This window comes from Lampris incognitus, chromosome 4, assembly GCF_029633865.1.
Source record: "Lampris incognitus isolate fLamInc1 chromosome 4, fLamInc1.hap2, whole genome shotgun sequence".
NCBI lineage: Eukaryota > Metazoa > Chordata > Actinopteri > Lampriformes > Lampridae > Lampris > Lampris incognitus.
The window spans coordinates 67157187-67171414 of NC_079214.1; the positions used below are offsets into that span (position 1 = coordinate 67157187).

General features: G+C 45.2%; 1 protein-coding gene across 3 annotated transcripts in view; it reads left to right on the plus strand.

Annotated features, from left to right (window-relative positions):
- Nucleotides 1-9083: 9083 nt before the first annotated feature.
- Nucleotides 9084-14228, plus strand: part of cars1 (cysteinyl-tRNA synthetase 1) — a 38984-nt gene continuing 33839 nt past the window's right edge. For 2 of the 3 annotated variants that reach the window (XM_056278123.1, XM_056278124.1), the window contains exons 1-2: nt 9086-9136; nt 11717-11944. In XM_056278123.1, the coding sequence (XP_056134098.1) occupies nt 9115-9136; nt 11717-11944 (250 nt within the window). In that variant the 5' untranslated portion in view covers nt 9086-9114. Of the gene's footprint in view, nt 9137-11716; nt 11945-14228 lie in introns of all 3 variants that reach the window. The other variant, XM_056278125.1, reaches the window with a different exon arrangement.

Consider the following 14228-nt stretch of genomic DNA (forward strand, 5'->3'; position numbering starts at 1 on the left):
TGTGATACGTAGTGTAACCGGTTATTTTCTTGCCCGGTGCGGGATTCGATACGGGGTGTATTGCACCACAACGCGACATCACTAACCGCTCGACTAACGGGTCTGACCCGTTAGCCGAGCGGTTAGTGGTGCAGGCGACATCACTAACCGCTCGACTAACGGGTCTGACCCGTTAGCCGAGCGGTTAGTGGTGCAGGCGACATCACTAACCGCTCGGCTAACGGCGTTGTGGTGCAATACACCCCGTATCGAATCCCGCACCGGGCAAGAAAATAACCGGTCACATTGGTGGCAGCGGTGGGAGCCGGAAGTGTGCAGATCCTCAGAAGTCTCTTCGGAGCGCGGGAATAACAAAGCGCGAGGGCGCGCTTCCGGGGGGGGTGACGACTGTAAACTACTAATAAGACACGTTAGCCCCTAGTTTACAGCAGCGTAAACTACTAATAAGACACGTTAGCCCCTAGTTTACAGTAGTGTAAACTACTAATAAGACACGTTAGCCCCTAGTTTACAGTAGTGTAAACTATTTATAAGACACTCTAGTCCCTAGTTTACAGTAGTGTAAACTACTAATAAGACACGTTAGCCCCTAGTTTACATTAGTGTAAACACTACTAATAAGACACGTTAGTCCCTAGTGTACAGTAGTGTAAACTACTAATAAGACACGTTAGTCCCTAGTTTACAGTAGTGTAAACTACTAATAAGACACTCTAGCCCCTAGTTTACAGTAGTGTAAACTACTAATAAGACACGTTAGCCCCTAGTTTACAGTAGTGTAAACTACTAATAAGACACATTAGCCCCTAGCTAACGGGTCTGACCCTTTAGCCGAGCGGTCAGTGATGTCACCTTGTGGTGCAGTACATCCCGTATCGAGTCCCGCACCGGGCAAGAAAATAACCGGTTACATTCATGTACAGATTCTTAAAAAAAAAAGTTCATTACAAAACAAACATGGCAAATATACATTCCATCCAAAAATACATAGAGATATCCAAAGTGCCAAAGGGAACAGTATGTAAACATTTCTATACAGTATATCAGGAAGTGCATAGAGGTTGAATGTTACATGACAAATATACGGTGATGTATTATGAAAATAAGGGTACGAACAATAATAAATTAAATACATGACATACACTAATTGAAAATAATAAAGTCCATCATACAAGGGGGAATTAATAAGGATGTCAGTCTTCTGATTCAGTGGGAAAATGTCTTAACACCTCATAAATCTTCAGAGCTTTTGTATCGGTCATTAGTTTTAAAGATTTCAAGTATAATCTAAATTCATTTAAAAAAAAAACACAACAAATTTGGGGGATGACTTAAAGTATCTATTTTTATGAATAAAGAATTTGGCTAAGCAGAGGATTGCATTACAACAGAGTTCATCGTTTTTGTTTTGCAAAATCCTACCAAATGTTATATTGTCTCTAGAAATCCAAGTTGGAAAGGACAAAATCCTTTGCTTTATCCATTTGTGAAGGTCAAGCCAGAACACAAGTACCACACCACATGAGAAAATACATGGTCCGTAGTTTCTATGTCATTTTCACAAAATGAACATATATTATCGTCAGAACCAAACCGTGATCTAAGTAGTTCTTTGGAGGGATATATGTTATTCATCATTTTGGAGTGGCCTTTAAGAAACAAGTGACACCACTCCTCTTTGAAAATATCTTTGTGCAGCTTAATAGATTGGTTACTTTTTTTAGTGTCGCTGAAATGTTGTAACGTTAGTTTGGCCGTAGCACGGCAAGTATTAATGGGCGGTACAAAAAGACGTTTGCTCTTCTTTTTTTATTGCATTTTCATTCATGTACAGACCAGTCTCCCCAAAAACAAACAGAACATACAAAAATAACAAGACAACAACACGGGGTATCATACAACAATCAGCAAGGCACTAAACAAATACATTTAAGGCTTTACAAATGTCCACAGTTTAATTGCTTCACTATTCTTCAAACCACGTAGTGTGTCAATATTGTAGCGAATTCGGGGGACAACGCAACCACAGGATCTGCCGCGGCCGGGAAGCGAACCTGCATCGCCCGCACCGCAGGAGACATCGCTAACCGCTCGACTAAAGGGTCAGGCCCGCGAGCCAGCGGCCAGATTCGCTACAATATAATAACTCAATTCTATTTTAAATTGTTGTATGTGTGGATTTCTTTTGGACCACTAGCACTTGTGAATATAATATCTTCCATACAACAAAACGAGATTCAAGATAAACAAGGTTTTTATAATCAATGCCATTTTTTTCATCATAAAAAAGAATATCTCGTTTTTCCAATCGAGTAGTTGAACCGGTCAGTCTCTTAAAGAAGTACTCTATGTCTAACCAAAATAACTTCATACACATGCATTTGTCACGTTTGTAGTGTTTACCTTCCCCGATCACGTGTTTCGCAGATCGACGTTCAACCAATGATCTGCCTTCTCCCCATGAACTCTGCGCGCCATGAACTCTGCATGCCTTCTCCCGATTATCTTGATTGTGCCCAGGTGTAGTAAATTGAAAGACTCCTCTAAATGAGAAGACCAAGCAGGACCTCGAGACAGAACGAGAGCGGCCACAGTTGGCTGTTGCAGCCGCCTACCCGGAATCCCGCAGCCACCCGGCGAGGGACGACTAATCCGACGAACGAGAAGGCGCTGCCCGAAGAGGAGACCAGATGCCTCGGACTGACGACATTGGGATGAGTAGCCTACATGGAGTATAGGAATCCTTGCAGTATTGGATTATAGGAACCTTTTGGACTACGGATCTAGAAACACCGTTTGGAATGTTTTGTAGCCTATAGGAAAACCACAAAAGACACTTTTTATGGACGTATTTCAAGGGACAATTCTTTTAAATTGTTTTCTACTTTTTCCTTAAATAAATGGCTATCTCAAGAAATACCTGTTGTTGGTCGTCTGTCCTGAAATTGCACTGGGGCGCAAAAGAACTTGAGCACATCGATTGTGACATTGGGCGTTGCGTCGGCAGGACGCCCAGTGCTTTTCAGGAAGATGAGTAGTCAGGAAGGACAAAACATTGCAGCTCCCCAAACAAATGCAGTGTTAATGCCATGGGTGATGGGAGCACCATGGGTGCCTAAATTTAAAGGGGTAGACAATGCCGCTTCTTGTGCTGAATGGCAAGACCAAATTCAGTTTCTGATTCGCTCACAAATGCTAAATCCAGAACAACAGCTGGATTGTGTGTTGCATGCCTTTAGAAGGTGAAGCGAAAAGGGAGATCCTGATTCTACCTGCTGTTGACAGAGCTAATGTCACTTAAAAAAATTTCTCCAAGAACTGTATGGGCCAAGTACACCAGTAGCTCGGCTGAGGACCCTTTTTTTTTTTTTTTTGGATGCAAACAAGGGGTGACAGGCGAAACATTAACAGACACTGTTCTACTTGAGACTTGGCTACAGGGGTTGGTGGCAGGCCCGGTCAGTCAAGAACTTTACAAACAACTTCGCCATGCCCCTAACATGTCATTTGCTGAGGCCACTTGGGAGGGCCAGGCCTTGGAAGGAAGTGGCCGGACATCTAGGGGAGTGCTGCGGCTGGCTACCAAGCACCTCCCAGGCCTATCAACTTGGAGAAGCGGGAAGTACGAGCGGAACTACTGACCAAAATGCGAGATGAAAACCTTAACCGACACCTTGTCCGTAGAGATTTGTACCCAGTTACAGGCTGTCCAAGTACCCGATAGACTACTAGGAGAGTGTGGTGCTCCAAGGCGGGGTGACACAGCTGCCCTAAACTACCAGAGGGGCTGCCCCATCTGTTACCTTTGTGGGGGAAGTGGTCACATTGCAGCACGTTGTCGTCAAAGTGAGCATGCACCGGCTTTAAAACTATCCTCCCCAGCCACTGTAGGGCAAGTGGCTGGGCTGTGTCCATCGCCCCAACCCCCATCATTATCCTCAACTCTAGATGGAAACTGCCTATCAGTATCAGTCGAAATAGGAGGTGTCAGTATCCCATGTCTATTAGACACAGGATCTCAAGTAACTTTGTTTAGTGAATCTTTCTTTCAGAAGTGGATTCAAAGCCAGACATGATACAACCCAAAAGACATTGACTGGCTGACTTTGAAAGCTGCTAATGGGCTGTCCATCCCATATGTAGGATACACTCTTAGATTTTGAGGTAAGAGGAGTAAAGATCCCACCAAGGGGAGTGGTCCTAGTAAGAGATGATTGTTTGGGGAGTGTTAGGAATGAATGTGATCACTGCCTGTTGGCAAAAACTCTTTGGAGCTACTCCCCTTCAACATGTTAAGTTTCAGACCACCATGAGATCTGAGGCCCGGAAGGAGTGGGAGAAGGCATTTACTCTCTGCAACAAAGTTCAGGAAGCTGCAAGAGGGGAAGAAGTACGCTGTACCATCTGCCTCCGGCCACAATCGCCAGTCCTTATCCCCCTGGAGAGCGAGATGATGGTATGGACTAAGGTACGTGGCCCTGCTGTAAAACAACCATTTTGTGGCTTAGTGGAAGGGATGCAGAATGGCAGGTTGCTCGTGCCTTGGTCCATATTGAAGGGAAGCATTGTCTGGTTAGAGTACAAAATGTTAACCTGTGGAGCTCCCTCAGGGCTGGCCCCTGGCTACCATCTACTCCATCGATCCAAAAGACATTACAAAAGAAAAGGACGTTACCCTCAACCTAAAAAAACCCCACACCATAGAGGTGGGAGCGACCAGTTCGACCCCCGAAGCAGCCAGATCAGCAGACACTGTACCAGCGGAAGTCTTGAAAGGGGAGGATCTGACCCCAGCTCAGGCTGAACAACTCTCGGACCTGCTAGAGATGGGCCAAGGTGTTTGCATGCCATGAGGAAGACTGGCCGTACAGACGCAGTACTCCACAACATTCCCACAGGCACTGCCCCACCTAATGCAGAGGTTTTGCCCGATTCCTCCAGCCCTCTACCAGGAACTGCGCAGCCTTCTGAAACAGATGCTGGACGGAGTGGTGCGTGAGAGCGCCAGTCCGTGGGCTGCGCCTATTGTCCTAGTAAAAGAAGAATGGTACGTGGCGTTTCTGCGTCGACGATCGAAGGCTAAATGCAGTGACCCACGAAGATGCCTATCCCCTCCCCTGGATTGAGGAGTCCTTAACCACTCTAAAAGGGGCTGCCTGGTACTCCACCTTGGACCTTGCTAGTGGCTACTGGCAAGTGGAAGTCGACCGTGAGAAAACGGCTTTCACCACTCCACTTGGGCTGTTTGAGCGGATGCCATTTGGACTCTGTAACGCCACATTCCAGAGACTAATGCAAAGGTGTTGGGGGAACCAGGTAGGAGAATCGCTGCTCATTTACCTTGATGATGTGATTGTCTATTCCCCCGATTTTGAAACTCATCCCTGTGGAGTAAATTTCACTTGAACATTGGGGGGACACATTTAGCGGGGGGTCAGGGGGTCCTCCCCATGGAAATTTTAAGCATCACACATTTAATTTCTTGCATTCTGGTGAATTTGTATGCACCAATTTGCTCTTTTTCTACATCAATTTATTGTGGAAATGTAGATGCATTTGAACTAATACAATACCCTTGGCACAAATTGGTTTGTAGATGTACCTATCATGTTATCTCATGTGCCCGAAATTATCAGTTCAAGTTCATTTAAGCTAGCATAAACGTCTAGGGGCTACTGTTAGCAAGCGCTAGCTAGTTCGTGAGGGGGGTCTGAACTGATAACCCCAAACACAAGTTATAAACTAGATAAGGCTATAATTCATCCGGAAATACGTAAGAAAATCTAACTCAGAAACCCCAAAGGTAAGAAAGGGTGGTGTACTGGGCTAGACAAGCAAGCTGGCTAACTACGTTACTTAGACTTGCTTACACCATCATTCATGCTCCGGTCTCCTGGTTGTCAGCGGCAACTGCAAGACAGCAACGAGGTCGGCAATCCCAGTGGCAAGGTTAAAATGGTATGGTCCAAGCATAGGGGTGTATGAAATCGTTGGGAAAAAAAGTATGAATGACATTTTAAATAGTTCGACTGTCTGTGTTGTTGTTTTACCTTTTTTGGCGAGGGAGTTAACATTATCATTCATGATATATTTTTGGGGGGGGGGGCAAATTCACCTCTAAATATTGAGGGGGACATGTCTCCCCCCCCCATAAATTACGCCCATGCATCTAACCCATTTGGAAGAGGTGTTTGAGCGTCTCTGGAGCCACGGGTTGAAACTACAACCCTTGAAGTGTCACCTGTTCAAAAAACCGGTGTCTTACCTTGGGCAGGTGGTGGGCAGTCAAGGGATCACACCAGACCCTGGTAAGGTCAATGCAGTAACGGTGCGGCTGCCCGTTACCGCAGAACTAGCCGGCATCCTATATTCCGGATCAGAATAAACTAGACGGACAACAATACTGACAAGTGTTTATTAGCGCACACTCACTCCGACAGTCAACATCACTCCACAATGTACGGACAGCATCGCAACGCGATCGTTCCCCCGTCTGCAAGACATAAACGCAAAGGTAATATTACTTGGCGTTGAGAAGTTATGGACTGTTTAGCCACATCACGTGACCTCATCGGTTACTCGCTGTTGACAGTCTTCCGGTTCTGGATGGGGAGAAAACCCGACAAAGTCGGAGCGGACATTTGAACTGTGGAGGGCGTGACGTCATAGTTGAGATGGGGTTAAATGTCTGTCATGAGAGGGGTGTTCGGGGCTATGATAAATATTTATGGTGTTGTGTAATGAATTGAGTAATTGTCTTTTGATAGAGTTGTTTATTGTTAGATGTATTTAATGATATTTAAACAGAGAAAGTATGTTGTTGTAGTTGATTGATTTGAGTAAAGTGCAATGGACTGGACCAGGGAATGAAAGGCCGGGCCAGGTTTGGGGTAGGAGATATTGGTCTGAGGTGAGCAGGGGTCAACTGCGTAAACTCCCGGGGCTGCTGCACTCCAGAGGTGGATACCTGCGCAAAGAGATTACTTACAGTGCCGCTGGGGGTGCGCATGTCCCAGCAGCACTTCTTCACTGTGAGAGGGTGGGTTCCGGTGGCAAGGGGGGCCCAAGACGACCAGCACTCTTCCACAGCTGCAGGAGGCGGCCGGAGCTCCAGTCTGTCAGAGGACCGCCTATCGTGCGCCGCCATGCACGTTGCTTTTCTCTCGGGGTGTGCTCCCCTAGCCTTTGTCGTCCTAGACTTACCCACAAGGCAGTGGGACAGTGGTTGGTCAATGCCAGGGCGTATCCACTTCACATGGGCCTGCACATTAGACCTCTGAGGACCACTGTAGCTGCGAGATCCCCTACAGTTTAGCCAGGGACCGCAAGGTACCCAGTTACCGTGTGTGGCCACGAGGAGGCACTGCAGGAGTCTTGGCGGTAGAGAGGCTATGTACCAGCAGGGGAGACTTACGCACTCGGCTCCTCTTTTCACCCCCGCAAAGAGGGCTAGCCAGCGGCAGGAGCTGAAAGCAGGAGCAGCATGCAGCATGCACTAACTACAAGCACTACTACCCCAGTACTACTGCACTGATGCATCACACACGCCCTGTGCAACACACACACACACACACACACACACACACTCATACATCGATGGCATGTCAACTATTTAAGATATGCAAGATAACGCCTGCTCATTGGGAGCATTGAGGAGTTCAGGGTCTTCCGTCATGTTTGCCAGGAGGAGCCGGGGATCAAACGAATCCTCCATGGGCTCGCTGCTCACGACAGAGCACACGTGTGAGCTCACATCACATGACATTTTATGTTGGTCGTGCAATGCCGTGCCATAGGCACCGCCAGCGAGAACTGCTCTGTCCAACGATTCTTTTCTATTGATGCTTCAGCCATCTATTTACCTGTGTCTGTTTTATTTCCATTCCTCCAGTTGTACTTGCACTAACCTCCATATTATAATTTCATTATAATCTCCATATTGTTACACAGGACAAAATCAAAGATTATTGCCCAAAGACTCCAAAGGGCTTTTACTCCTAATCTTGTCCGTTCTTTATTTTTATTTCCTCCTCTCCTCTTGTCATTTCTTTTCTACTAGTTTGTTATCTATGAGGGGCCTGACTCACAGGTCCCACAGTCGTTTAGAGAGAAGCTTTTTTTCTTTTTCTTTTTTTAATGGAAGGGTTATAATATAATGGTATGATTATTAGATCCAAATCGGTTTTTTTTCACGTGTTAAGGTTTTGCCTCTTTTTTGGTGTGTGTGAATGATATAATTGGTTTTAAGAAAGGGTTGAAATGCATGAAAACTAAACAAGCCTCGACTACCCCCTGCCCCCCCCCCCCAAAGAAACCATATTTTTTATTCCTAATGGACCAGTTTTTGGACTTATTTTGTGGTTGGTCTTATTGTAGCATGCATTTATTTTTCGTGTCTCTTTGTTCTTTTGAAAGCGCTGCTATTAGGAGAAAAAGACAAAAAAAGAAAGAGAAAGAGAAAGTGCTGCTATTGTGTCCTGACATGAACCCAGGATGTTACAGCCTAGTCTAACACGTGTGCTGAGGTTAATTCGGGTTTTTGTTTTAATTATTATTATCATCATCAGTAGTAGTAGTAAATTTGCTAATGCTTTTTGGGAAGATTTGCGTGATTGGTTATGGCCCAAATCTTGTTAATTTCTCTAATCTAACAAAAGCACCTGTTTTTTTTGTTGAATACACCTGTAGGTTATCCAACACGTGACCTGCCAAGCAACACCATCGCCATCCCGGGGAAAGGTCTATACAGGACAGTATAGGTGGATGGAGACCAAAGCGAACGTCCGCATGTTCCCTCGGGAGCGGCGTCATTACTGCGCGTGTGGAGGAGGATGCTGCTCACTTACTTATTCATTTATTTCTAATCGAGTTAAATTCGGGTTTATAAGGCACAATATTCGGTGTACGTTCAAATAAAATTGTTTGACCCCCCCCCCAAAAAAAATTACCCAGCGACTTCCGCCAGTCATAAAGGAGACGCGTGATTGGTTGAAATTTCTGCGAGGGGGCGGCGTTAGTTTCCGGTCCGGTTAGATAGAGCGGCGACTTCCGGGAAGTCGCCAATTCTCAACACGTTGCCGTTGCATCAGTATCCCGTTGAGCGAACCCGCAGCGATGTCCGAGTCCGGAGATCTGGGTGAGTATGTCTCGCTTCTCCGCTAGTCCCCAGTTGTCCGTGACGCTGTCCGCACCCGCTCTCCGCGAGCCGGTAGTCCAGGTGGACCAGCACCGGTGTTTCCGACCCGGTTCGCCAGCCTGACAGAATTGCAGCTCTGAGAGTTAACTGCAAGTGTGAATTCTGCACGTCCCTCTGTGGAAAGTGACATGACACAGAGCAGGTCGGCACGTTATAAGCCCACCGCTATGTATCGCGCGTTATTCCGTGTAAATGGTGCGTAACGTTAAAGCGTTGGGATTTCTGCCTTACGTGGTGTTTTGCTTTTCCGCTCACGTTTTTATTTCGCTATCGGCTCCGATAGCTTTCATTTTTAAAATCCAAGGGTGTCTGTTTTACAGTTTCAGTTTCTGTATGAGTTCCAGTTACCTTTTCATTTTTGGACCGTTTTAGTTTCGAGATGAGCCCAGTGCCCAAGTGGTTTCGATTTGGATCTGTTTCAGTTTCCATATGACTGGGCCGGTTAAGTTTCTATATGACTGGGCCGGTTAGGTTTCCATATGACTGGGCTGGTTAGGTTTCTATATGACTGTCTCTCCCTGCTCTATTGCACCTCTACCCATTGGACTTGAGGTGTTACTTTCAGGTGTGTTTTGAGAAGATGCCGCTGCAGGTTCTCAGGACTCCTCAGTGGACAGCACCGCAGCAGAAACAACAACAACAACTTAGTTTTGTAAAGCGCCCTTCAAGGAAGCCAAGGATGCTTTACGCTAGATGAGACGAGGGATCAGAGACGTTTTCACTAATGGTCACTCTAAACCAGGTTTCCCCAGAAGCATCATTTCCAGCCCAGTTCATCGCCACGATTGATTGCGCCTCAGAGTTAATACAAATGATAAATTTGTAATTTCCACCCTAATTGGCCCTGTGATGGCCTGGCGGCCTGTCCAGGGTGTCTCCCCCCCGCCTGCCGCCCAGTGACTGCTGGGATAGGCTCCAGCATCCCCGCCGCCCTGAGAGCAGGATAAGCGGTTTGGATAATGGATGAATGTTCATATGACCTCTGCTCCATGTTCCTCTGTGAAAGTTAACGACATTGGTAGGACTGCTGGAGACAGCACCTCAGCAGAAACAACAACAACTTAGTTTTGTATAGCGCCCTTCAAGGAAGCCAAGGATGCTTCACACTAGATAAGACGAGGGATCAGAGACGTTTTCACTAATGGTCACTCTAAACCAGGTTTTCCCAGAAGCATCATTTCCAGCCCAGTTCATCGCCACGATTGATTGCGCCTCTGAGAGTTAATACAAATGATAAATTTGTAATTTCCACCCTAATTAGCCCTGTGATGGCCTGGCGGCCTGTCCAGGGTGTCTCCCCCCCGCCTGCCACCCAGTGACTGCTGGGATAGGCTCCAGCATCCCCGCCGCCCTGAGAGCAGGATAAGCGGTCTGGATAAGGGATCATATGGTTCATATGACCTCTGCTACATGTTCCTCTGTGAAAGTTAACGACATTGGTAGGACTGCTGGACATCAGCGATGACAGATCAACATGTCAAGTTATTAGCCCAGTGTTTTTTATTCATTATTCCATGTAAATTGCATGTAACTTTAAGTGTCATTTCAGTTTCTGTAGGACTCTTTTCTGTGTCCGCTGTACTTGATGTGTTGGTTTCATTTTTGGTATTTGTGGTCATGTCTGTTTTGAAAGATGTTGCCACTGCCGTTTCTGCGACTTCCTGCATGGACAGTATCAACATTTGAACTGCTGCCAGAAAATTGAAATGTTGCATTTCTTGTATTCACACACAGGCTTTGATCAGACAACTGAAAATGAGTTATCGGCAGTGACTGATTTGATTGGTTGATCAGTCTGTTTGATTTGATAGGTTGGTTTGTTTTCAAGACAAGGATTTTCATTTATCTTTAATATTTCTTCATTTCCACTTTTGACTCAGCGCCTTATTGCTATACGTTCCCAGATATTAAGCTAGTCCTGTTATGACCATGGCGCTTCATCCAAATTTGGTGTGTATTAACTTCCCCATCTCTGACCACACGGGTAATGAACCTTCACCAACTGGATCTGGTCACCCAGACGTGGTCTTCATCAGGCCCGGTTGATAATACTGACAGAACGAGAACCCTTTGACTCATTGGTATTCACTGGACTGGAGCTGGTACAGTACAGTATAGTAAATGACATATTGGCTGATATTGCGGTTGTTAGTCAACTGTTGCAGTATCTTAACTGCACTAAAAAATAGCAAATATTCTCTCCTTTTTCCACTTCTGGGAGGCACAGTAATTGTAATTAAACCTAGAGTGCACATTAACATTATTAACATTAATAGCACTTCCATGGTGACTCGGCTCACCTTTATGATCCCAGCCACAGCCAGCTGACCATATTCGCTGTACCGCTGTACAGCAGCTGTCTCGCTTCATGACTGACAGGGGGAATGAACGTGTCACACCACTGTTACTATTCAGGCCATGGCTATGAACCACATTGTTTGGTGATTCTTGTGTCCAGGTGAAAGTGTCTGCCATTGTCAGTCGGTAATTCTCTGAATGTCTGACCTCTTGTCTCTGCAGCCTTTGAGTTTGGCTACTTGCTACAGATAGATGAGGAAGCTGCTTTTGCGGAGGCCCTGAACGAATACCTGGCCTCCCGCAGTTACTTGGCGGGGTTTGGCCCCTCCCAGGCGGACCACAAAGCGTTCAGGCTCTTCCGCAGGCCCCCGGCTCCGCGACACGTGCACGCTCTGCGCTGGTACACACACATAGCGGCCCTGCAGCAGAACCACAGCCCTGACAGCAGCAGTGAGTAGACAGTTTTCGGCATGTCGGTGTGAACAAGCAAAGGACAGATTGCGATCCCATTTTCACAAAGGTGTTAATAATATACCCTTATATTTGACAAGGTAACAAACAATCCAGTGGACATTCAAAATCTCATGTACAATGGAGACCTGTTGCTACCCTTTAATTCCATTGATAACTATAATTGCCGCCTTTTGCAGCTGGAGAGGGTCGTAGAGATGTTCCCATACCTTTTTTCTGTCCCGATACCGATTCCGATACCTGGACTTGCGTATCTGCTGATACCGAGTACTGGTCCGATATCAGTGCATTTCAAATATATATATATATATTATATGTATGTATGTATATAATCCAGTTAGTCAAGTAAATTTTCTATGAGACAGTACAAGCCTGTTTCATGCTATAAGCAATCATCAGCTGTCCACTGCTACTATATCGTCCACTGGGATATATATAATATATATCTATTAAGATAGATGTAGGAACACATTTTCAATACATCTTCCTACATCTATGTTAATATTCCACTCATTTGTTGAGAACTTTTATAAAAAAAAAATATATATGTATATATATATATATATATATATATATATTTTTTTTATTATTATTATTTTTGTTTTAACAGCTGTATACTACTAACCCTGTATGAATGTGATGCTTGCTATCATTGTTGTGTGGCCTGGCTCAGGTTAAACCCTTTGTAAAACATGAACAAATACATATACGGAGCATTAATGCCATGGAACCTTCTTTTATTATCTAGTTTGACAGTCATAACTGAAAAATAACTAACTCTAGGAACAAATAACAATTCCTTGAAGTGCAGCCACAGTTTAGTAAAATTAAAAAAAATTACATTTTAAATAGTGCAGTAACAGTAAACCGTAGTGCAATATCAAGCTAAAAAATAAACAAAAAATAAATAAGAACTGCAATTGAAGTGTAAAAAAGAAGAGCAACAGCTACACAGTAAACAAAAAATAAGTTGAAACATGTAGGCTGCACATTGCATTAGCAACTTAGTACTGCTCACAAGTTCAAGAGCAACGGCAGGTTCTTCTTCAAGAAGATGAGCATTTCTGCCCCCGCTCCTTTGTTCCTCCTTGCATCAACAGTGTTGGAGGCTGTGCTGGACACTGTCCACAATGGTACAAGGAGCACAGAGAACTTTTGCAGCAGTGGCAGCCAGAGTGGGAAACTGAACTGGGTTGCTTCCCCAGTACTGGAATGGGCTGTCTGAGCGTGGGATAGTTTTCTCTGTCAAATATGTCTGTATTTGGATCTGCGTGTGTGTGCTACTCACCCCACATTCCTCATCATGCTCCTGCAGCATTTCCTCAAACAGGCCCTTCAAGCTGCTCTCTCCGCTGCTGCTGCTGCTGCTTGGCTGTGCTTCCATACATTACATGACGTTACAGTCATTTAGCCGACGCTTTTATCCAAAGCGACTTACAATAAGTGCATTTAACGTAGGAAATCAGGAGAACTACTAGTCGTCAGAGGTCATAAGTGCATCTAAGCGCAAAACCAGTGCTAAAGTAAAAGTGCAAGAAATAGTTTTTTTTTCTTTTAAATGAGTGAATAAAATAAGTGCTAAGAACAAGTAACAGGGTAGTAGTTATTAAAGAGGTGAGTTTTCAACCTACGTCGAAAGATGGGCAGCGACTCCGCTGTCCTGACATCAGTGGGGAGTTCATTCCACCACTGTGGGACCAGGACAGAAAAGAGCCGTGACCGGGTCGATCAGCAGCAGGGTCCTCTGAGCGACGGGGCAACCAGGCGTCCCGAGGCAGCAGAGCGAAGTGGTCAGGCGGGGGTGTAGGGCTTGACCATGGCCTGGAGATAGGAAGGAGCTGTTCCTTTCACTGCCCTGTAGGCTAGCATACATGGGACCTTATCCGGCACTGGCTCTGCTGCCTCAGTTGTGGTCTTCCTCAATGACGCCTCCATTTTCTCAAACTCTTGCGTCAGTGCATCCTTTGCGTGGTTGATAATGTCTGCACTTGTGAAGTATCGGAATTAACGGTAAAACATAATAAATGTCTAAAAAATAAACAACATCCTCCATAGTTGCTCTTGATGGTGACAGACATAATAAATAAATGCAACAGTAATGCATACGATGCATGTGCATGAAATAGCAATGCAATGTCTAGTTATCTAATACACCATTTCTAAGTTTTGATTATAATATGGACTATTACATTCAATAAGCATACTATTAGACATACCTGTCTTTGAAACGTGGGTCCAAGAGAGTGGCAACTGCATACAATGG